A 24,073-nucleotide genomic window follows, 5' to 3' on the forward strand; every position below is an offset into this window, starting at 1 on the left:
TCAGTATGGCACAGAAAGATTGTGTGTTTCTTGTCATTAGATTATTCTGTTTGAATTTACTGTGTCTTTATTGAGCTTTCCAAAATCCACCTGACTAATCTAACAGCATTTACAAAGCCCACTGAACACAGTTTTCCTTTTGTTCTCTATGCTTTCTTCTACAGGAATAGGCATACACATCTTGTCTTTTCCTACAGCTGTAGTCCACTCTAATTGTTTTATGATCAAATAATTTAATAATCTCCAGAATTTATAATCCCCAGGTTTTGAGAATCCATGACTAATACAGTCAACTTTATAAACACTTACTTAAAATATTTGGCAGTGCAATATTGTCCCAAATGAGTCCATGTTGTTTGCATATATGTCTGCATCACCTAGGTATAACCTTACTTAGTCTTTTGCTCAGAACCCAGGAAAGTGGCTGAGATCCATGAGATTGTCCAAACAAACTTTCTGATGCTTGCTTTGACCAATTTGAGGTAGTGATTTCCCAGTTAAAAGGATCCATCCTTGGTATCCTTTCATAATAAACACACCTCATTTCCCTATGCGGCTTATGTCCAAACTTTTAAGTTTTAGTCATTATGGTCAAATTTTCTGTAACTGTGTAATGGCCTGATCACCTTTCTGTGTAAATATCTATGTAAATGAAAACTAATCATTTTATTTCTGAATGTTTTGGTCTGTTTGTATGCACTGTAACAGATGTTCTTGATGAAAGATGCACAATAAATCAATGTGTACTGTAATCTTATGCATTAAAGATGCTACAGGGGTCCTGAAAGCTGCCACATAATTCAACAGGAACACATTATAAATCCTTCAAGCAGTTGTGCTATGTATTGGTCTGCCCTGTTGTTTGACACTAGCTTCTTGAAAATGCTCTTTACCCCTTATGTGAGATTTATGCCTATTTAAAATCATTATCTGCTTTGTTTTTTGGGGTGTTACAACAGGTTTGGAATTAGCCGTAGATCCCCTGCTTCCATTGACAGGCAGAACACGCAATCAGATACAGGTGGTAGCGGCAAATCCACACCCAGCTGGCAAAGAAGTGAGGATAGTATCGCTGACCAGATGGGTAGGTAATTAATTCTTTGCTATCAGCAAGTGGTGCTAACTACAAGGTGACTTTGGCAATACCTCTCCATGCAGGGAAAGAACCCTCTTAAGCACTGTGTTTTCAGTGTCTTTGAAAGTTAACCTTCTTCATTAGAATGAATAATTAGGTCTGGAACATGTACTAGCTTGTGCAGTCTGTTTCCTTGGGACCTATGAGTATCACCTGAGGAAGAACTGATTTCAGTTCTTCATTTGATTGTGGGACTAAGTCTATGTTAATGCTTTTACCCTGAAACACTCTGTCCTTTTTAGAAGCAGTTGGGTAGACACACTTACTAATTTGTCATGCTGCTGAGGACTTACTTGACCTCACCTGCTCTCCTGAATGGCTTGGCTTACTTTCATTTTTGCTTAGTTTGTCTAAAGTGCCTGTGATGCTCCCTTTTGAACGGTGCTATATGAATGCAAATTGATTGTTTGATCATTGAAGCTGTAAATACCATGTACAAAATGAAAAAAAGAAAGCCAATTAAAGTTTAAGTAGTGAAGTAAATCTATAGCTTGGTAATTGCCCTCCACCAGTGTATATATTTTCATTGCACTTGGCAATTAAGCTGTCAGCTGAGGGAACATATTAACTACATAAAACAGCTGGGTACTAAGAATTTGCATTGTTAAGCCTTCATTTGAAGTTTTTGCACATAGACCTTTTGCTACAGCTATGGCTTTAGTTGAGTGGATACCAGTGAGATTGACACCAATGGAAACATCCTGTCTAGAAGCAGCCTTGAATCCTGCATGATCACCATGGTCAAGATTGCTAGATTGGATTTTTCTGACTTTGTTACCATAATTAGACAATTCCATACTTTTTTGTAACGCACACATAAATCATCGTTTTATTGCATCACAGCTTTTGTTCTGTGTAAATGGACTAGTGTTCAACACAGAGTAAGGTTCAGTAAGATCAGCAGGAGTTTAATGCCAATGACACCTCAGGTTCTGAAGATGTGCTTTATTCACATACCTTCAAAACCTTAGTGATTTGTGCCTTGTTATTGAAGCCATCTGTCAGTCCCTCCTTCACAACTCCCCCCATACTTCTCACTGAAAAGCTGTGATTATACTGATCTGCACTTCTCATTTTGACAGAACAATTTTTAATCGCATATGTTTTGATACTGTGTGATGGTAACAACACATGTAAAACTGATCTTTTGCTTAGCATTACTTTTGCAGACCAACAGTTGGGTGGTGGTGCTGGCTCTGAGTGGAGCTGCCAGCAAGTTCTGTTCTGCAATGTCAGGTGCCACCATATTAGCAAAATAAATAAGTCTAAAAAGAACAGGAAAAATTGTGTGGTAGAAGAGATGGCGCCAGCATTTGGCAAAGGCTGAGAAATGCAACCTGACATATAATCCCTGTATTTTATCTCTTGTGTATTGTCCTGCATTCATAGACTCGCAGTTGGAAGCTGCATCTTTGACTGGAGTCTTTATTGCCAGTCTGGTGAATCTAGGTGAAAGTTTGGTTCTATGACGCATAAACACATTTCCACTTGGGATAACGTGTCTCAAGGTAAATAAGGCATTAGGTACAGTGAATCCACACACTCCCTCCTTTCTGACCCATTCTTAGCTACAGAAGACCTTTGTGCACCAACACTGCTTGCTACCACTTGCCAGGGGGATTCAAGTTTGATTTATTTTTTTCTATATTTTTTTTTATATTAAAGAAAGCAAACTTTTTAAAAAAGCTAGCAATGCTGCAGGTCAGGATGAACAAAACTGTTGCTGTGTTGGGGAAAGCACTGCTAATTACCATGGATATTAAGTACCTGATGTTCATAAGCACATATTCTACTTAAAAGCAACATTTTTAGAAGTGCAGAATATTGCATAACCACTGGAGAGAAGATTCAAATAAAAAGTCACAACTGAGTTTCTTTTAAAAATACTGGCCTTGGTCTCTGAGAACGCAATTACCTACCTGATGGGCTGTGTCTGAACACCCTCTATGCTTCCATAGTTTTCTCCTGGGAAAAAGTAAGTTTAATTGTCAGAGAGGACTCCTGTGATTGTCTATATGAGTGACTTGAATTCTGTCCACTTTAGTCAGGTTTGTTTAATTAGTGTTCCTTTTGTACACCTATGCAGTTTCCACATTCATAGCCAGCAAATTTTAAGGGAATATTATGATTTCAACAAATCTTTTGCTGGCTCTTCAGTTAGAAAATGTTTATTTAACTCACCTTAACTTTGACAAGAAGTATGTGTAGTAGTTGTACTGCAGAAAATGTGTTTATTTACATGATCACTGTAGACTTTTGCTATTATCCTGCCTTGCATAGAACACGATTTAACAAAATATGGATCATCATAGTTTTTTAGTCTGTTATCCATAGGCAATGTACATGTAAAGATACAATGTCAATACACTGTGAAAATTAATATTCTGCTGGTTTAATGCTCTAATACAGTGCTGTTGGACAATGGGGGCATCAGCTAAGTTGGAAAGACTTTTAAGATCATAAAGTACAACGTTTACCCCAGGGCTGCCAAGGCCACCACTAAACCATGACACTAAGGGTTTCATCTACATGTTTTCTGAACACTTCCAGGGATGGTGATTCCACCACTTCCCTGGAAGTCTGTTCCAATACCATGATGCCATTCAAGTGGTTCTAACAAAAGCCAGGATGGTGGCTGCTGGATTTTCATGAACTTGTACTGTTCTACGCCAGGCAGGAATGAGCCCTCACTTACTCACCTGTGTTTTGTCACAATATGTATATTTTTTATTTGGAATTAATTTCGTATTAGGTATCCAAAGTTTTGGGGTAGTGCTGGAAAAATGGCAGTGTAAAATGAGGTTACACATTTTCGTAGCTTGTTGCACTGCGTATGCTTTTCAGTACATTGTCGTGTGCTGTATTGCAGAACCAACATGTCATCTCCCAGCAGTATCAAAGGTACTACCATCCTTCAGAGAAAGCCCCAGTGGAAGACTGATGAGACAGGATCCTGTTGTTCACTTGTCTCCAAATAAGCAGGGTCATGTAAGTTATCCTGAAAAAGTAATTATTTTATGTATTGCTTTTGCTCCAAAGGTTCTCGATACCAAAAGTGTTGTTCAAAGTATATTTAGTGTCACTTAAGAAAGAAACGAAAAAATCCTCAGGCCTTGTTCCCTACTAGAACATGGAGGAAGTAGTAGAGCAGACCTTTTGTTTCCTGAATTTTACAGCAGCTAAGCACAGCCTACTGAAATATTTATTAGTTATTGCCAGTTGAACAGCAACTTCTTGTCTGTTTGCTTGTGATAAGCAGAGGATTAGTGGGAGTTTACACAGCTATTCCTAGGCCTCACATGTGAGACCTAAAGTTACTAATATATTTTATAATGCAACACTTGGAAAGCCGCTTCTTTAAAACAAAATAGTGCTCCTGCTTTTGGGTTTGTATTTTCCCCATTTTCCTCATCTATTACTTCCTTTCCATAACCTACCTTGCACACTGTTGAAAAACTTTGTCTGAAAGGTCTGCTGGAGTCCTGCTGAAAAAAACCCAACCCAATCTTGTTTTATTCATGTTTAAGGTCTAAACGGCAAATTCTGTCCTTCTGTCTCTGCAGAGTTATATATTCACACCTTTTTGGAGGCTCTCACTTCCTGATTTATATACAGAGAGATAGATAAATATTCATAAATAATTTTCAAGAGATATTCAAATTTAATTAGAATGAAAAAAACCCACACCCTTTGAACTTTAAATTACCCAATAAGCTGTATCACTTCTTTATTTATGTGTATAATCAGCTAAATACAGAGTTGTGTTGCATGGTTATACTGAAAGTATTAGTTGCATTTATTTATGTGTGAGAGAGTCTTTAATTGGTTCCTCTTACTTGCTCCTGCTTACCAGCATTCTTCTTTCAATACAGTTGGCAGTGTTGCTTTTGATTCATAACAACATGTCTTTACTATTTAAAAAAAGCCCAGTACCACCACACCTGTCCATATTCTTAGGAGCACAAACTAGTTTTTATAGTTAGATTGACCTGTTTTCCATGAGATGTGTTTGAACGTATAATAATGTCATATAAAATTCATTAGCATGTGTGCAAAGTGTAGCAGTGGAATTATTATTGCTTGCATTCTTGTATAGTCATTGTTAAAGTATATCTTTATTATGTGGACAGATGGATAGGGGGAGTGATGCAGTTTTTAATGAGGAGCAGTAGCTTTAATTGGAGATAACTAGGAGCCCAGATCAACTTATTTAATATTCCTCCTGGCTTTCTGTCAATTCTTGCTTTAATATAATAGAAACGGATGCTGAGATATCTTGCTCACAGTTTACATCCATTACCTATTTTCCCTCTTTTCCAGTAAAAACAGAAACAACATCTAATTTTTTTATATTTAGCTGGGATCTCTCTGCATGCCTGTTCAGTAAGACTTCAGGGGCAAACAGATAGGAAAGGTGATTCTAAGTCTCCTTTCCATCCCTTCCCTTATTCCTAGGCCATCTGGTCACCAAACAAGTCCATTGCCTACTGAAAAACTGCTTCAGTTCTGACTATATAATCAGAACTTAGATAAATTCTGTAGATGAAAACTAAAATTAAGGAATTCAGATGGATATAAATACTTCAAAGATAGGTGAGATATTAAGCAATGATGAGCATATGGCAAGAAATTCTTCCTGTAGTGGGATAGTCTACCAATGCCTACTATGGAATTGAGGGCATTCAGTTTCTTCATAACAGCAGGTTGTAACCAAGGATAGAACATACAAACCAGCCAGACACCGGCATGCCCTGATTGGACAATTTAAAAGCATTCTATTAAAGCTTCCTTTCTTGCAATTTTGCCTCTTGGAAAACAAATTCAGATTAGTTAAATGGCATTTCAGCAGTCATTTGCAAAGGGCACTCCTGCTGGGGAGGAATTATACCCTACAAAGGGGTACAAAAGAGCAATGGTTATTTTACCCTACTTTAACCTTTTGATAGGCAATTGGATTATTAAGATAACGTGCACTTTCTGTGATTGGTTATATTTTATGTTCTAACGCATTGGAGTCTTAAAATAAGAACATTTTTAATTAAAGTAGATATAAACCAAGTCAAAGTCTACACAGCTCAGCCAATTTCATTGGAGAACTGTGCTTGAAAGGAAACAGCACAAAATATTAAATACAAAATACAAACAACTCTGGCTTTCTCTGAACAGTTAAGACATGGCTTCCAAATCCATATGAAAGCTTTTTATGTGCACCCAGAAAAGAGCACATGTGTTGCGTTGGAATGAAAGTTTTAGGGTTTATTAGTCTCCTCAACGTATCTATCCAATCCCTTAAGGTAGAAGAGCTCCTATTGTGCAGTCATGACTTTGTAACCATTTATTTACTTCTCCTCTTCACTGCTGTAATTCTGAGATAAACCTGCAAGTGTGTTTGTTTGGTTTTTTTGGATTGTTGTTTCTTCTGTAGTCTGACAGCCACTACTCCAGCCATTCCAGCAGCAATACTCTGTCCAGCAATGCCTCCAGTGCTCACAGTGATGAGAAGTGGTATGACAGTGGAGAGCGCACCGAATCGGAGCTGAACAGCTACAACTACCTTCAAGGGACTTCAGCTGATAGTGGCATAGATACCACTTCCTACGGACCTAGCCATGGCAGCACTGCCTCCCTGGGAGCAGCAACATCTCCCCGTACAGGGCTAACAAAAGAAAAAGTGGCACCACTGTGGCATAGCTCCAGCGAAGTGGTCTCCATTGCAGACAGAACATTAGAAAAGGACAGCCACATGGACCGAAAGACCGAGTCTTCACTGAGCCTGGATATTCACAGCAAAAGTCAACCGGCCTCCAATCCTCTAACGAGGGAGAACAGTGCTTATAGTCTTAGTGATGCCGTCTCACATACAAGGTAATTTTCACCTCTTAGGAGATTGACCACTCCGCACTCATTTTCCCATTCTCACTCTAACCTATCAAAAGTGAGAAGCGGATGTTGAAGAGAGGTCCCTACTTACGTTAACCGGTGTTTCGAAAGATCTCCCAGTGCAGAATGCTTCAAGATTAAGACCACCTTTAGTATTTGCATCTTCTACTGCTTATAACTAAAGAATGTCTTTGAGAGTATATTCCATACAGCTTCTACTAAACTAACATAAGACAGACACATGCGTGATGTGTTCACAAGGAATATCTTGCAAAACTGCAGTTCATATGTGGATCAGGAAGGAGATCAGTACATTTTTTTTTAATGAACAGTTTAAAATGGGCATCTTTTTTAGACTTGCAGGTACACATTTCAGATGTTTCTCACTTTTTACCTAGTCTTGTTTAGAAATCTGCTTGCAGTCAGTATGATCAATGCTGAGGGCGAGTTGCTTGGGAGTGCCAGCATGTAGATTTTAATCTCGTTTTGCTGCAAGCTTGTGGGTATGACATTACCGTCACCTTCCCTGTCTTCCTCAGTTTTGCCACTTGTAAAATTGGTATATCAAGTACATGTATAATGTGCTTGAACACCTCAATGGAAGATACCCACTATACACATTAACCAGAGCTGCCAGAGGCAGAAAATATTCTAGACCATTTTCCTAACCTATTTCCCAAAAGGTATTCAGCGTGCTTTTTGAAAAATGCTCAATACTGCGTCATACTAGCAACAAGACAAAACCACAGCTCTTTCAAGGAAGATATATGATAATGATAAATTGTTGGCCCTGCGGAGCCTGACTGTTGGACTTTCATTCTTGAGGCACCTCTGGTTTGAGTGTGCAGCTATGATACAGACAGACTGGAAGCCTGAAGCAATTTTTGCTAATCGTTTTGAGCAAGGCTACATTTATGCAAGGCTAGATGTTTATCAGACACTTCAACAACTCCTCATACAGTAGCTGCAAATAGAGGGTTGTCATAGAGACTGTAATGTACCGAACGGTCTCCATGTACTTTGTCATAGTAATTTCGACTGAGTAATCTATTAATGGTGGTCCTGCTCTAGTTTTGTGTTTCTCCTGGTTGGCCATTTTTGGCACTAAATTTCATATTCAGTTGGTATAAATCCCACCCAGGTCTTTAAGACTGGTGTTTCCAGTCCATGCATGAACGACTTCAGCAAGTCTGTAAACAACACTGTGCAGAGGAACTTAGATTTTGGGCAATGTTAGCACATGCCCCTTGAAGATTAAAATCTATATTATACCTTTTAAGACAAGCATGTTCATATTAATTTTTTTAGTGTTCACTAGAATTTACCGCATGCCCTGCAATACTTGTCTGAATATAACTAGCAGCAGTGTTATGGGAGATTCTTACACAAAATGCTGATTGCAGTAAAGTTGTCAGTTGCATTTCCGTTTGGAAGGATTTGTTCAGAAGCAACTCAAACCCTTGAAAAATTAAATGTAACTCTTGGAAGCTTTACCATAAAAGTGTGCCTAATGTGAATGCTATCTTTGTATATCTGAGGTTCTGGTTCACTCTGTTCTGAGCACCAAATAGGGTTAGTTCAGTAGAAAAGCTGAGAACATCTTTGCAGGGCAGGCATACCCTGGCAGCTCTCATCTTTGTCTTCCATGGGTATACTTTGGAACTTGATTGCCAGCTTAAGTCTATGATGTTGTCTCATTATTATGTGGTAGCACTGTGTCTCCAAACATGTTGTTTTCTGTTTTCACATCATTTATGTGATGCTTCTCTGAGGATAAATAACCTCTACATGTTTTTTGAGGCTGTTACTGAAATTTCCAGATAAAGATTCCCAAGGCTTTATGCTAGGAAAAACAGTCGGAGTTTGTTTTTTGTTTTGCAGTTTCACTTAAAAAACAGATGTTAAAAATGCAGCTCTTTGCAAAGAGGAGTAGTAGCAATTTGTAGAACACATAGGGCATGATACTTCAAGAAATACTGCAGTCATTGCATGCACATTGTTTACTTTGGTGGAGGAAAAAAAAAAAACCAGATACTTGTGTTCCTTCTTTATTTCTTAAGACTAGAACATGCGTTTGATGCTTCACAATAAAGCAAAGGCACACACAGTCTGGGCTAAAAAGCTTTCCTTTTGTTTCTGGTGGCATCCTCAGTTGGTGATTGCACACTTAACACCAGTGCTGACCTGAGGAAACCCTAGGTCCCACCGTTTGCTTCCAACTCTCCATAGGTCTTTCTATGGAGGCACAACAGCTTGGAGCTGGAGGCTTGTTAAACTGGTGCTTCCAAAATGTAGCCACAGCTGCCTTCTCCTGAAGGAAGGGAGTCTGAAGGGTGATTCTGAACAGGCTGCTTTTCATGAGAAATGAACAGCTTAATTGGTGTGTTTCTCTATCAGTTTCTAAATTGTTATCCTTTGTTGCTTCTCACTTTTTTACCTTTTGCCTGTGGAGGCCAGAATGTCTGTAATGTCTTTAGAGTCAGGTTTCTGAGGAAGAAGAAAAGGAATTTGGCCCTAAAAAGAACTCAGTGACAAAAGAAAGTAACCACAAACTAGAGTGTTTGTGTCTGTAGAAGACAGGAGCAATAATTAGTGTTCAGATCATTTAATGGTGCATAAAAGAACTTGTACCTGAGATTTGGTGGCAAAATGTAAATTATAGTGATTAACTTCTAGAGCAGAGCTTCTGACTGGGTTTTATTTTTCTTCTCCACCCCTATTCCCCAAGTCCTTCCTGATGATTGTGCAGATTTCTCATAGCATCCCAGGAGAACTGCATTATGTAGGCCAGTGATTATACAGAGTCATTATAGCTGAATGTCATTAAATGAAGCCATATGCGCTGATGGCATGAATTCCCTAGGAAAAAAATAAAATCAAACTTTCATTTCCACCTAAACTGTACAGAGTTTCTTATGGTTCTCTTACCGAAACTGAAAGGAAAATTGTGGCTGTTTCTAGTCAAGTATCTTTTTCATTATTTTTAATAAAGCCACTTAAAATATTATTTAGTAATTGTATAATATTTTTATGAATGGTTCACCTGTAATTGTTGCAGATCGTCATGTAGTATTTTAATTTTTCCTTAACTTAATCCTTGATGCCTCAATAATTGAGGTGGGAGGTGGCTGTCTCTGTGTCCTGAGAATGAGGACTGAATTTCTTCCAGATATGATCAAGCTGATCCAGGCATCCTTACAGACAGTATGAGGGATCCTCCGCATGCTTCCTGTGTCAGATACTCTTTTCCCATCACTACTGTAGTGGTCCAGCTCTGATTTAGGGGTTTTTTTAGAGTTTATCCAAAGCCTTTTGCTCTTCAAATATGCTCTCACTTAACAAGTATGTCTTTTTATCTGCCAGTATCCTATTGGCCTGACTGTGTTTACTTAGAAGGTGAAAAGCTTCAGTCATATCCACAGTTTGCATAGTTCCTGAAGCAGGATATCCTCCCAAAATATTGTATTGTAAAAAACTGCAGCTCAAAATGCAAGACACTTTAAAAAAAAATGTACTTAAAACCATATGCTAATTTTCTTGCTTATTTGCTAGGCTGCTTTTGACATCTACTTTATGATACATGTTATAATAAATATTAAAATAATAACACAACATAAACAATGTGTATATACAATATATAAGAAAATACTATTTCATTATATATACATATGCATTTCATGTATAAATTTTATGTAGAGCATTCTGAACATCATTTCTTTACCTGTTTTCCCTAGTAATATTAAGGATCAACTCTACTGGCCTACCTAGGAGTTGTTACTGATTTTTATCAAGAAATCTTTTCTTAAACTAGCACTTCCTTGAGAACTACCTGATGGATTAAAGAATTCTGAAATGTGATCAGAACTTCCCTTTTCCTACACTGAAGCAAAAGACTTCTTCTTGAGTGTATTTAGAAAGGGGTACAAAAAAAATGTAAAATAGCTCTATACATTTTCTTTAAAGATGTGCATCTTCCCCAGACCTTGGTGGTTTCATTTTGTGGTGGTGATGCCTCACAGATGGACTGCTTTACTCAGCATGTGTAGGAGTTTTATCTCAGTATTAAAAAAGGGGGAATGAAGAGAAATTTACTGCCTCTCCCCCTAGCACTTAATTTTCTCTGCTTTCTTGCTATAAATTATGTTTACTTGTACTTGTTACAAACACAAAGGTTGTGATGCACAGCCCCAAATATACGGGCTTGATGGACAGGAAAAGCTTTTCCTATATTTTTCCAATTTGCTGTCTTTTGTGTACAGATGTACAGATGGGGGAGGGGGAAGAATAATTCTATAATACATAAATCTGTATTACTGTCATTTGATTTGCATACATATGGGGAGATGCATCTTCCCTCTGATGCGAGGGACTTCACAGCCATCCCCATGTACATTAGATGAGGGATGGCTGCAGCAGCTGGTGCTGTTTGAGGTGAGAAGACTGCAGTCCAGTTAGGCTCCTCATTAAATCTACAGCACTTGACTGTTGGGACTCATGGTGCTTAACTTGCACCATATGAAAATGAAACATAGTTGAAGGTGATTTTTTTTTGATTCCATCTGTTGTCAGTGGAGAGAGAGGAGAAACTCCGAAACATTAATTCTCCCTCTGTATCTGAGACACCTAATTTAAGATGAGGAGAATCAGCTCCTTAAGGATATTGCTCCATTGACTACAGCAGGAGCCAGACAAGTGGCATAGATTAAGTAACTGACTTCTATAATTCTAAATGTAGGTGAGATTGTTTTCGCAGGTGGCAGCATAAATTTAACCTTGAATTCTTTCTCTGTGTCAGTAAGAGAGACGTGAAAATTCATTGTTTTATCAAGATATGAAAAGAGTGGTGAATAATTTCCTCTTAAGCTAAGAAAGAAGAGATTATTCAGTGACTTTATTCAATCCATCTAATTTTTATTTCTCAGTCAGAAGCTGTTCTTTACCACGGGGCCATCTGTTTCAAATTCCTTCCTTGCAGTGTTGAATACAGGGATGAAAATGTGGCTAAGTTGTATAGAGAGAGTCGATAAAAAACTGGTCTCCAAATATATAGTGCTATTTCAGTGCTAAGGCTGTACACAAAGTTTTTCTGTAACTGTACTTAGAAATGCCTGATCTTTTAAGGTTGTTATAGTAAATATTGTCCTAAGCCCTAGTGCTCCTGATATGATGCAGGTTGCATCAGATTTGAATATCAGCATAACTAAAGAGTAGCTGCTGTCTAAAGCCCCCCTCCTTCTTCCAACAATTAAGCTGCAGTCGGTATCCGAAGTCTTTTTTCTGTCTGGGCAAAATGTGATTTAGGTTAGAGACCTGCTCAGACTTCTCAATTTAAGTATTTTTTTGCAAATGATAACTGCTTTTCTTTTGGAAAAATTCAGGAAACCCTCTTTTGAAAGGTGTATGGGTTTCTTCTTTGGTTTGTTGTGGGGTCCTAGAGATGTTTCCTGTTGCTTAAGTTCCTTCAAAATATGTTTTCTTCCACAGCCAGGAATTCCATCAAGAAATTGGACTGGGTTGTTTGGGGTTTTTTTTCCTAATTCAGCTACAATTTCTTGTATAACCTTTAAGATGCCTAGTAAAGGTAAACCCTAGATTTCCCATTGGTGAAGGAGAATGAGGAGAAGGTGGTCTGCTGCATCCTTAGAGGTTGCTTACAAAGTTTTTCATTACTATATGAGGTGTTTTTAACGAAAAATTGGTGGAAGGCCCTTAAGAAGAGAGAATTGGTTTTGATACACTACTCACTATTGATACGAGTAACATCTTGTGACTAGAGTTCTGCTTAAAAAATAGTTAAGCAAGGTGCATATATACACATTTGAGGCAAATTTTGTCTTTGTTATGTTTTTCTCGTAGTACCATGAGCTCACGACACTCTGCCAGCCCGGTTGTTTTCACCAGTGCTAGAAGCTCTCCTAAAGAAGAGCTTCATTCTGCTACTTCTCCCCAGCTCGCACCTTCTTTCTCCTCCTCCTCTTCCTCCTCATCTGGTCCTAGGACTTTCTACCCTCGCCAGGGTGCTACTAGCAAGTATCTGATCGGATGGAAAAAGCCAGAAGGGACAATAAACTCAGTGGGGTTTATGGATTCAAGAAAGTAAGACTATTTTTTGGTTCCCTTGTTTTGTTATTTGCTTTAACTGTAAAGACGCATTGAAATCTGTGACGCCTCTCTGTATAGAAGAACTCAAGATGATTGAATGCTTATTCTTCTGTAGAACTTAATCTCTAATCTAGAGTTCTGCAGTTAGGCTTTAAATATTTGATAGTTAGCTAATCTCATTCCCTGTTAAATTGTAAAAGTTTTTTTTATCATTTCTTGAGAGCTGTATGAATTTCAGTCCTATTAAAGCTTATCTTTCCTTGGGACTTTTTAAAGGTGACTCAAAATGCTCTTTGAGCGAATATTAAAAATCCTCTGAACGTAGAGCCTGAGTTTTCCTCAAGCCTCTCATCCATGTAGTAGTACTGCACATGCTGTGCATTAGTTCTGTGGCACTCCATGTTGCCTTGTTAAGATTGCTGCCACTAATTGAGAAACAACTTACTAGAGAAAATACTGTTCCTTTAAGTCTAGTGTGACTTTGAAAGCAAGTGGTTCAGAAAGCCCATTTCAAAGTAATTTATTCAACCCATCTTGACTTTTATTGGGTTGAGCACAGTATCCCTAGATGATACCAATAACTGGCTGTAAAAGATGGTGAAACTTTGTGATAATTGCACTATAAAAAGCCAGTTAAAAGATTAAAGAAATGTAGCGATTTCCTACTTTGGGGCTCATTGAAGACATTTGTATTTTTTAGTTTTTTACAAAATACACTTTAATAGATGCAATTCCTTATTGTGAAAATGTGTTACAATAACCTTTAAGTGTATTGCTAGTTGATTTTCTTTAAACAAGGTTATTGCTTCCACAGGTATTCATAAAGATGAGGCTCTGCTCTATTAGCAAAACTCTTTCCCTCCTCCATGGCCCCTACCTAGGGTTTTTCTTTGAAAATCTTGAGGGTGCTATAATTCATGTTTCATTCATGCCTCCTGCCCCAGGGCTTTGAGACCTGAATGTGTCTGTTCCATTTCATTTAAGACGTCACCAGAGTGATGGCAATGAAATGGCCCACCCTCGGCTGCGTGCTTCAGCAAGAGATCTACGAGCATCACCGAAACGAGCATCCAAGTCCACCGTTGAAGAAGAGCTGAAGAAATTGATAGATCTTGATAGCCCAACGCCAGAATCCCAGAAGAATTTTAAGGTATGTTAAAGAGAGGGTCTGTCCCTTGGCTATCTCTTGTCACAGTTAAGTGAAATCAGAGAACACCTGAAGAGCAATGCACAGGTCGTCTCGTGATCCAAGTCATAGTTCTGTTGTTACAAAATAGAGATGTGTAAAGTTACACTTTATAAGAATTTGGTGATTGAGTTCATTGCTGCTGAGGCGTATCAACTAATATAATACAGCATATGCTTCGCAATTTGGAAAAGGATGGAACACCATGAAGCTCTTAAGGTTTTGGCGTAGAAAATGCTGAGTGCTTTCAAAGCAGTCGAAGCTTAAGTGCTCATTCATGCAGAGCTTGCTTGGTTGGATTTTGCATTGGACTCAAGACTTTCTCAGATAGGTTCTTTTCTATTCTCACCCATAACAGGAAAATAAAATGCAAGGCATTCCCTGCATTTTCATCATGGACAGAAAGCCATCTGTTTGTCACAAACTTAGCCTACTAGAGAAATACTGTTATTACTACAGTCAGTGCAATCTTACTAGTTTTGTGTGCAAATTTAAAGAGTCTAGGATGCCAAATTGCAAAGAACGTTTGGGACTGCTGGCTCATGGAAAATCCTGTGATGTTGTCTTATGCATTTGAATTATTCTTCCCTGATCACATCGCTAGAGAGTGACTTGCTGACAGTATTGAAACTCCTTGCAAGAAGCATGCTTTCATGCCTCTCTAATCTTATAACTGCACAAGGACCATGTACAGGCACTGTTTAATAGCTCAGGCTCTTCACTTCGAGCCCAAATGGTTTCCACAGCAACCATGCAGAACAGAGAGCTCCAACCTCCTGCTTGCTTTATGAAAACCCAGACTGGCTTATTAAAACTTGTAAGTGCTGGGTTCCATACGCAGATTATTTCAGATGTTACCTTTGAGGCCAGAGAAGAACAAAAAACTTGTGAGTGTCAAGATACTTGTTTCATAGGTTTGTGGTAGTTCTGAGAGGAGTGGGACACAGGTGATGCGATCATCTCCTGGTGGTTGTTTTGAGCAATGGGGTTATTCTCATTCCAAGGCATTACATTCCGTTTAAAGAGGTGACCTGAAGACCTTGAGAAGTGTGTATGTTCCCAAGTTTGTTGTTTTTCTGCTTTGGTGTTAGTGAATCACTTCTTACCCTGATCTTTATTTCCTGGTAACTGCAGTAAGAATGTTAACTCAGGTTACACTTTTGAGAAATTTCAGCAAGTTAATAACATTCTATCACACCAATAAATGAAATATTTTCCATTTTAAGAGTAACTGTCATTTCTACCCACTGCATGATTTATATTTCATCTTAAAAAAGGTGCTCTTGCAGCATAAAATTTTTTTGACATTTTAAAAGAAAGAAAAAAATAATAATGACCTTCATTAGTTCACTGCACAAAGACTGAAAATCCTCCTCCTTCCTGTCTGTTGGCTGCCAAAGGCTTTGTTTGCTAGCAGAATTTGTTCTAGGCTGTGATTCTGTGTGTCTTGTGCATCGTTTCATTATCTTCCCAGCTTTCTTTATCTCCTTACCTATTACTTATGTATTATATCTTCTCAGACAAGTCACACTTCTTTTTCTCTTCCCTGTACTCTATCCCCAGAAGACAATTCCTGCTTGTATTGCCTCTGTTCTGACTCAGATGTTCATATCTGTGCAACCTTTTAATCTCAACATCTGGTACTAACTGGTGGTTCCAGCTCCTAATTTAACACTTAAGTGAACAATACAACCCTAGAGTAAATGCTGCTTGACTTAGCAGCTCTTTCTCTTCCTTTGCCACTTCAGGACAAGTACTGGGAGATGTCAGAGGATCATAGCATGGGCCTGCTGATTGAGCTTTTAAATTTCAGAATAAAGAAGCAGCTTGATCCTCAATGTAATACTGCGACATCTGCGTACCAGAAGTTGTCATTTCTGTAGTGTTAACTGTATATGCAAGGTTCCTACTGTGATGGATGTGTCCTGAGTGAGGCAACGCAGAAGGGAGAATTTGATGTAATAGAAAGTCAGCATGGGGATATGGCTTCTCTTTCTTTCCTTGTCTTTTGATGATAGCAGGTTTTTGGAAGTAATTTTAATTGTTTCTAATCCTTAATTGTAAACCCAAAACATGCAGCAGTCTTAATATTAAAATTTGTTATGGGGGGGGGAAATCTGGCAGATTGTCTTCCAACTGTACCAATAATCCCTGCTCCACGCTCTTCTCCCACGTTGTAGTGTGGGATTTTGATCACAGGAATAGAGTACCGTCTGTTTAAATGTTTGGGTTTTTTTCCTCTTTCTAAGAACTATTTTTATGTGCAAATGAGCAACTCTGTAATGTTTAATCACTTTTCCCAGAAATTGTATTAGCTCCTTTTTTGTTTAAACTTGCTTACAGAGCAAATGAGATTGGTGAGGTCTTCCTTTCCGTTTGCCATTTCTCCATGAAAGCCTTTGGACCAAATTACAACCAAACCACAAAGAAATATCATGTCTTAGAGATAGTTACAGGTTTCATGAAAATCAGTGTCTGCTGATGGGAATGGTTATGGGTTCTTCGATAGCAGCTCACTGGCACTGGCTGGAGAGTACGTAACTCCAGCCAACCACAGCATTGCTTTCACCTATGTGGAACACAGGGGAAGCTGGGATGATGGTGAGGGTAAGACATGAATTCTGTTACTCAGGGGACTGTTTACTTGATTTTGATTCAAATCCTTCTGAAGAATCACAGCAGTGGCGGGTGTTCCTGGTTGTTCAGTAATATGAGACTTTTAATTAGTTGGCATTTGCTGGTGCTCTGCCTGCAGGAAGGCAGCCTCCCCCGGGCACAAGGGAGAACTCCGGTTTATGCAGCATTCAGTCTGTTTCTATAAACATTATCTCGGCTACACATCAGCCCTAGAATCTGGGAGAGCTGCCTGAGATTTCCACTTCAGGAGAAGTTTGAAGGGCATTTAAAGGGTAGAATGTGAGATAGGCTAATAAAAACCTATATATGTTGCCTAGTTATAATCTTCCTCAAAGCAGATTCTTCTAGTTCTTTTTCCTATCCACTCTGAGAAAATGTTAACATTTGCTTTCTTGTTTCAAAAAAAGATTAAAAAAAACAATTTCAACATAGACTTCAAAAGTTTCTTTATTGATTTTTTTTTTTTCTTTCTCATTTCTTTTTATTTGTTTCTATGAATGTATAGTCACACACTCTGTCCTGTCAGTCTCCCTTTCCCAGCACTCCTACCACAAGGCGTGCCTTGCAAAGGACTTTGTCAGATGAGAGTATTTACAGTGGTCAAAGGGACCACTTCTTCACCTCACGGGCCTCACTCTTGGACCAAGCCATGCCAAATGATGTACTATTCACCAGCACGTACCCTTCTCTCCCAAAGTCGCTGCCGTTACGGAGACCATCGTATACTTTGGGAATGAAATCACTACATGGTAGGTGTATTTCCCATTTTTCTACTTTCAAAAGAATGCTTTGTAAATGCTTGTTACAGTAATTAATACTTCCATCTTGATTTTGCTGCAATGAGGAGAGTCGAGTCACATGCCTGAAAACATAAAAAGGATGGGAATTCTTTTTTTCCTCACTTCAATGGGTATAAGACTGTAGGACTGGTCATGCAGTTTCCTTGTGGAGAACGCAAAAAAATTTGTCTCATTATCTGCAAGTTTTCATCATTTCTTCCAGGAGTCATCTGGACCAGTTGGACCAATGAGCGAATAATGTATGCCTGGTTATCCATCAGTGACAGCTTCAGGTGGCGGTTTAGTGTGGGATTATGGGAAAATAACAGTGCTAGGAAAATGATACAAAAATGGATAAAATACTAGTTGATCTTTGGATGTACAATTACACCAGATTCAGCTTTTATTGCACCAGCTATTAAATTCACTCATCCTATTCACTTTACGGGGCTAGAGTTACTTATTTTAGTCACACATCAACAGCTAACAGGAAGAAATTACTTGGTAAAATGCTGTCAAGAAGGCACTCAGCTTTCCCCCATTAGTTTACTGAAAAGTCTCAGTAGGATTATCTGATAGGTTGTGTGCTGCTGCATGTGAATGTCTCAGTTGGTGAGAAAGGGAATTTTCACAGGTTCCGACTGTACCTCCTAACTAAATGTGTACTAAATGTGTTTTCCAGAAACAGAGCTAGATCTCACAGTGTAGGATTTTGCAGTGTTTTCTGAAGTACATATCTGCCCTGATTTATTCATGTTTTAGTATGTTTCAAGAGTTAAACGCAAGGCTATCAATAGATTCAACTCGCTATAGTGGGCCCTAACACAGTCTGTATTCACATCCACAGGATACATTTGACAGTGAAGGCTGCTGAAGAAATCTATTTTAAATGCTTTTCATCTGTCTGTGATCACCAGGCATCAGTTTTCAGTGTTGAACCTGACATTTTCATGAGCTGTTGTTTCTGTACAACATGTTTCTTGCATAAGAGTTAGGAAACTGAGCTCTCTTCGCTTCTGCTTTTTATATACACTAAAGTAACTTTACAGACTTGGTTACGCTTGTAACTGGCTGGTGGATTTGGCTTCTGAAGGCTTGGGTCAGAAGATTAATGATGCCATCTGAGCAGAAGTGGAAAGTAATGTGGAAAGTCTCTTTTCGTTTAGATGATTGTAGGTTCCGAAAAGAAAACCACAAACCATTCTTTCATTGTCACATTCCCTTCCACACCAAACCGATTACTCCTCCTAGTACATGAGCTTTCTACACTTGTCAACAAAACAAGATTTTCTATTTTCTATAACATGTAGGGCCTGCATGATAAAAGGACCAGCTATTTGAGTGGCACATAAATTCTCTCCCCCCGCACTTGTCTTTGCTGAGAGAAAGATAAAGTAGAGCTGGATATTTAATACCACAAGTATTTGTTGGCTTCCAACTATTCAAAATTCTTTTAATTCAAATATCTTAGTAACAAAGACCAGCCATTCCAGAACAACTTCAGTTGTTTTGAAGAGGGAAAACAGTGAGCTAAAAATGTTGTTCTTATCTATCTTAACAATCCAACTCATGCTTTTGAAAGAGGTGACTTTTCAAATGGTTAATTTTTTCCTTCTAATCCCGTGTATCTTTTCACTAACTGTATATATTTTTTAAGAACTTCCCAAATAACTGCCCTCTCTGGGGGGAGGTAACACAAGAATCCTCAGTGTTAATACTGAGCTGAAGTTATGTTTATAAAAAGCAAACATGTACAGAGCCAAAAAAATTATTTTTTCAAAATATTTGAACAAAGCAGTGAATGCAGTGTCATTGCTTCCCAGGCAGTAATATTATGTAGCTGAAGTTATTAGATAGACACCACACTGTCTGTCTGTTTTCTCTGTTCCAAATGGATTCTTCACTACACGCTTCTCCGGAGCTTCCTCTAGATGCCTAGTCCATTTTCTTGCCCCTACATCTCTAGCGCTTCTAACACCACCTACAAATTCTTCATAACTTCCTTTATGCCCTGAAAGAAGGCATGAGGAAGAAAGTTGTTGCTGCTTCTGAGCTTACATATGTGCTGACTGACCAGGCATTGCATGGTTTTATGATTGTCCAGCCAGTAAACTGAAATAAAGTAGGTAATTGTTGGTTCACAATTTGGTCTTTCCCTAATTATGGTAATAATTTGGGTGTTTCACTTTGCCAGGCACCAGTTTGCACAAAAATTGCAGAGATTTTATATCCTTCTTTCAAGCTTGCCAGTGCTTTTTCTGTAGTGGGCCATGTACCAGCTTACAGTGGGTGTGGTATTTGTCACTAAAGATCAAGAGGTTTCACTAAACTGCTGAGAGATGTGCAGTACTTTGGAGGTCATTTTAAGAGTTTTCTTCTGATTCATCTTGGTAGGTCTAAGTCTGCTCCCGTTGATTTATGAGATTGTAAAGAGAGGAGGGGAAAAAAACCCCACAATTTTGTACTTTTACAGGAGCAAATAGGTGCCAGGGAGTGTAGAAGCCCCAGCAGAGCCCTCCAAAGCACCCTCAGCTTGTGCAGAGGCAAGAATTGTTAGGTAGAAGAGCCTAGTGCTGGGAAGAGGCAGAGACTGGCTTTTTGAAGTGCTAAACTGCAAAGATTTGGGCAGGTTAGAAAGGAGCTGAATGTCCTAGTGAGAAGCACTATCTCAGAAAACTGGCTTGTAACATGCTGTATCTGGTCAACTACAGTTGATCAAACATTCTACTGAGTTCTGGTTCCAAAAGTGCTATCTGAGAAAAATTAAAAATTAGGGATGCATTGGTATTAAGAAGGGAATTTTGGAGGGTTTTTTATGGAATTTATGATGTGTTCTGCATTACTCTAGGAGAGTTTTCTGCCTCAGATAGCTCCCTCACAGACATCCAGGAGCAAAGACGGCAGCCCATGCCAGACCCTGGTCTTATGCCATTGCCTGATTCTGCCTCTGATCTGGACTGGTCAAACTTGGTAGATGCTGCCAAAGCCTTTGAAGGTAAGTTTTCAGAATATGGTACTGAGAAAGCTGGTCTTTGTGCAAGCTTCATTAAGGAGTGGTTTTGCTGTTTGGCATTTTAAATCTTGATTCTTTTGTTGGTTTTGTTATTTGTTTGGTATTTTAAATCTTGATTCTTGTTTTTACTGTTTCCACTTAGTCTGAAGCTTCAGCTCATTCAAAATAGCAACTCAGGTCTTAACAGCCTAAAGCTTTGTATGTAAGACTCGGATACTGTTTCTTCGTACTGGAATTCCTCTGTGCTGTGGTTTGGCCACATCTCTGCAACTAACTACTTGTCATGTAAAGCAGTTGCAGACATGACAGCTAGGGAGGAAAAGACATCTGACACAAAAGTGCAAAAGTAAAGTCAAATAGCAGGGGGGAGGGCATATAAGCGCACTAATGATTGCTTGCTTACCGCACTAGCAAGAAGTGTAGTGCAGCTGAAGCGCGCTGCCAAGGTAATTTGGGAAATATGCCCCACTGGTATATACTTTTCCATTGCCATTCTTCCCTTTGCATGCTCTGAATACAAAGGCTTGCACGTAAGTGTCGTTTGATCCCGTGGCACTTTCAATCTCCTAGTAAACTGAACTGTATGCTGCCTAGCTGTATTCAAATTTAAATACGCTTCAGCCCAAAGGGAGTTTACCTTACAGTTACTGTAATCCGATAGAAAAGTCATCTCAGGTGCACTAAACAGAAGTGCCTTTTCCCAGTCTCTGCATAAATACTGTCCCATCTTCATGAAAGTGTTTTCACTGACCCTGAATCTTTTAGACATTATTCTGCATGGCTGGAGAAGGCTGTGAGGTAACTTGCTTTCTTGGCTGTTCTCTGGCAGTAGCCATATACATCATTAAGACATGTCTAATGTCTTAATGTCTAAGCTGGTGTTCAAGACATACTTGTGTGCTCTGCTCTATTGCCATAGGAGTTGTATAATCAGCGCGTCTCATATTTGTGCTGTGCAGAATTGAGAAAGAGTATTCAAAGTAAGCCTTAGTCTTCAAGAGGAGATGGATTTGTAGTGATGTTTTTTTCAGTACTACATAGGGATGAAACCCAGGTTTTAACGCAGTTCACTGTGGTGGGCAATTTCTGTGTAAAAGAACCCCTTTTTCTGGTTAGGTTCTGACTGTCTTCATTAACCTGAATCCCTCACTTTTGTAGGCCCCAAACTCACTTGTGTTTCTCTTTAGAATTGTGAACGAAGTGTGGTGAAGGTTACAAACTGGCAGTTCAGTTGAAGAAAAGGCAGGGGTAACACGTTGGCTGGCACCTCCATCTCACCGCTGTAAAAATACATTCAGATTTGACTTGGAGAAGGAGCAGCATTCTGATGTCAACATAATCCCAATCTCTAGTCTCTGACAGTAGGGAGTGACAAATACCAAGCAGCCTAAATTACAATTTGTGATCCTGGACACCTCTTTTCTACATAGAATCATAGAATCATAGAATCGTAAGGGTTGGAAAGGACCCTAAGATCATCTAGTTCCAACCCCCCTGCCATGGGCAGGGACACCTTGCCCTAAACCACATGGTTCAAGCCTCTGTCCAACCTGGCCTTGAACACCGCCAGGGATGGAGCATCCACAACCTCCCTGGGCAACCCATTCCAGTGCTTCACCACCCTCACTGTAAAGAACTTCTTCCTTATATCTAATCTAAACTTCCCCTGTTTAAGTTTGAACCCATTACCCCTCGTCCTACCACCACAGTCCCTAAGGAAGAGTCCCTCCCCAGCATCCTTATAGACCCCCTTCAGATACTGGAAGGCTGCTATGAGGTCTCCACGCAGCCTTCTCTTCTCCAGGCTGAACAGCCCCAACTCTCTCAGCCTGTCTTCATACGGGAGGTGCTCCAGCCCTCTTATCATCCTCATGGCCCTCCTCTGGACTCGCTCCAACAGCTCCATGTCCTTTTTATGTTGAGGACATCAGAACTGTACGCAGTACTCCAAGTGAGGTCTCACTAGAGCAGAGTAGAGGGGCAGGATCACCTCCTTTGACCTGCTGGTCACGCTTCTTTTGATGCAGCCCAGGATACGGTTGGCTTTCTGGGCTGCAAGCGCACACTGCCGGCTCATGTTCAGCTTCCCGTCAACCAACACCCCCAAGTCCTTCTCTGCAGGACTGCTCTGAATCTCTCCTCTGCCCAACCTGTAGCAGTGCCTGGGATTGCCCCGACCCAGGTGTAGGACCTTACACTTGGCTTGGTTAAACTTCATAAGGTTGGCATCGGCCCACCTCACAAGCGTGTCAAGGTCCCTCTGGATGGCATCCCTTCCCTCCAGCGTACCAACCAAACCACACGGCTTGGTGTCGTCAGCAAACTTGCTGAGGGCGCACTCAATCCCACTGTCCATGTCGCTGACAAAGATGTTGAACAGGACCGGTCCCAACACCGATCCCTGAGGGACACCACTCGTTACAGGTTTCCAAATGGACATCGAGCCATTTGCCGCACACAAAGAGTTGTGGTCATCGAGCCAGTTTTTTATCCACCGAGTGGTCCATCTATCAAATTGATGTCTCTCCAATTTAGAGACAAGGATGTCGTGCGGGACAGTGTCGAATGCTTTGCACAAGTCCAGGTAGATGACGTCAACTGCTCTGCCCCTGTCCATCAGTTCCGTGGCTCCATCATAGAAGGCCACCAAATTGGTCAGGCAGGATTTGCCCTTAGTGAAGCCATGTTGGCTGTCACCAACCACCTCGTTGTTTTTCATGTGCCTTAGCATGTTTTCCAGGAGAAACTGTTCCAAGAGTTTGCCAGGCACAGAGGTGAGGCTGACTGGTCTGTAGTTCCCTGGGTCTTCCACCTTCCCCTTCTTGAAAATGGGGGTTATATTAGCCTTCTTCCAGTCATCGGGAACTTCACCTGGCTGCCAGAATTTTTCGAATATGATGGACAGTGGTTTAGCAACTTCATTCGCCAGCTCCTTCAGGACCCGTGGATGGATTACATCAGGTCCCATGGACTTGTGCATGTTCAGGTTCTTAAGATGGTCTCGAACCTGATCCTCTCCTACAGTGGGCCTAAGGTCTTCATTTTCACAGTCCCTGCATTTGCTTTCCAAGACTTTCGTGGTGTGGTCAGAGCATTTGCTAGTGAAGACTGAGGCAAAGAAGTCATTAAGAACCTCAGCCTTCTCCAATTCCATGGTAGCCAGTTCTCCTGATAGCTTCCGGAGAGGGCCCACATTGTCCCTAGTCTGTCTTTTATTTGCTACGTATCTATAGAATCCTTTCCTGTTATCTTTTACATCCCTTGCCAAACTTAATTCTAGCTGGGCCTTAGCTTTCCTAACCTGGTCCCTAGCTTCCCGGGCAATGCTCCTATATTCTTCC

At 39.8% G+C, this 24,073-nt stretch overlaps 1 protein-coding gene across 5 annotated transcripts in view; it reads left to right on the plus strand.

Annotated features, from left to right (window-relative positions):
- SIPA1L1 (signal induced proliferation associated 1 like 1) overlaps window positions 1-24,073 on the plus strand; it is a 223,412-nt gene that overhangs the window by 192,292 nt on the left and 7,047 nt on the right. For 4 of the 5 annotated variants that reach the window (XM_030482943.1, XM_030482944.1, XM_030482945.1 and 1 more), the window contains 7 exons: window positions 960-1,084; window positions 4,005-4,123; window positions 6,561-7,000; window positions 12,872-13,111; window positions 14,102-14,267; window positions 17,446-17,689; window positions 20,568-20,714. In XM_030482943.1, the coding sequence (XP_030338803.1) occupies window positions 960-1,084; window positions 4,005-4,123; window positions 6,561-7,000; window positions 12,872-13,111; window positions 14,102-14,267; window positions 17,446-17,689; window positions 20,568-20,714 (1,481 nt within the window). The remainder of the gene's footprint in view (window positions 1-959; window positions 1,085-4,004; window positions 4,124-6,560; window positions 7,001-12,871; window positions 13,112-14,101; window positions 14,268-17,445; window positions 17,690-20,567; window positions 20,715-24,073) is intronic. The other variant, XM_030482947.1, reaches the window with a different exon arrangement.

Source organism: Strigops habroptila, chromosome 4, assembly GCF_004027225.2.
Source record: "Strigops habroptila isolate Jane chromosome 4, bStrHab1.2.pri, whole genome shotgun sequence".
Classification (NCBI taxonomy): Eukaryota; Metazoa; Chordata; class Aves; order Psittaciformes; family Psittacidae; genus Strigops; species Strigops habroptila.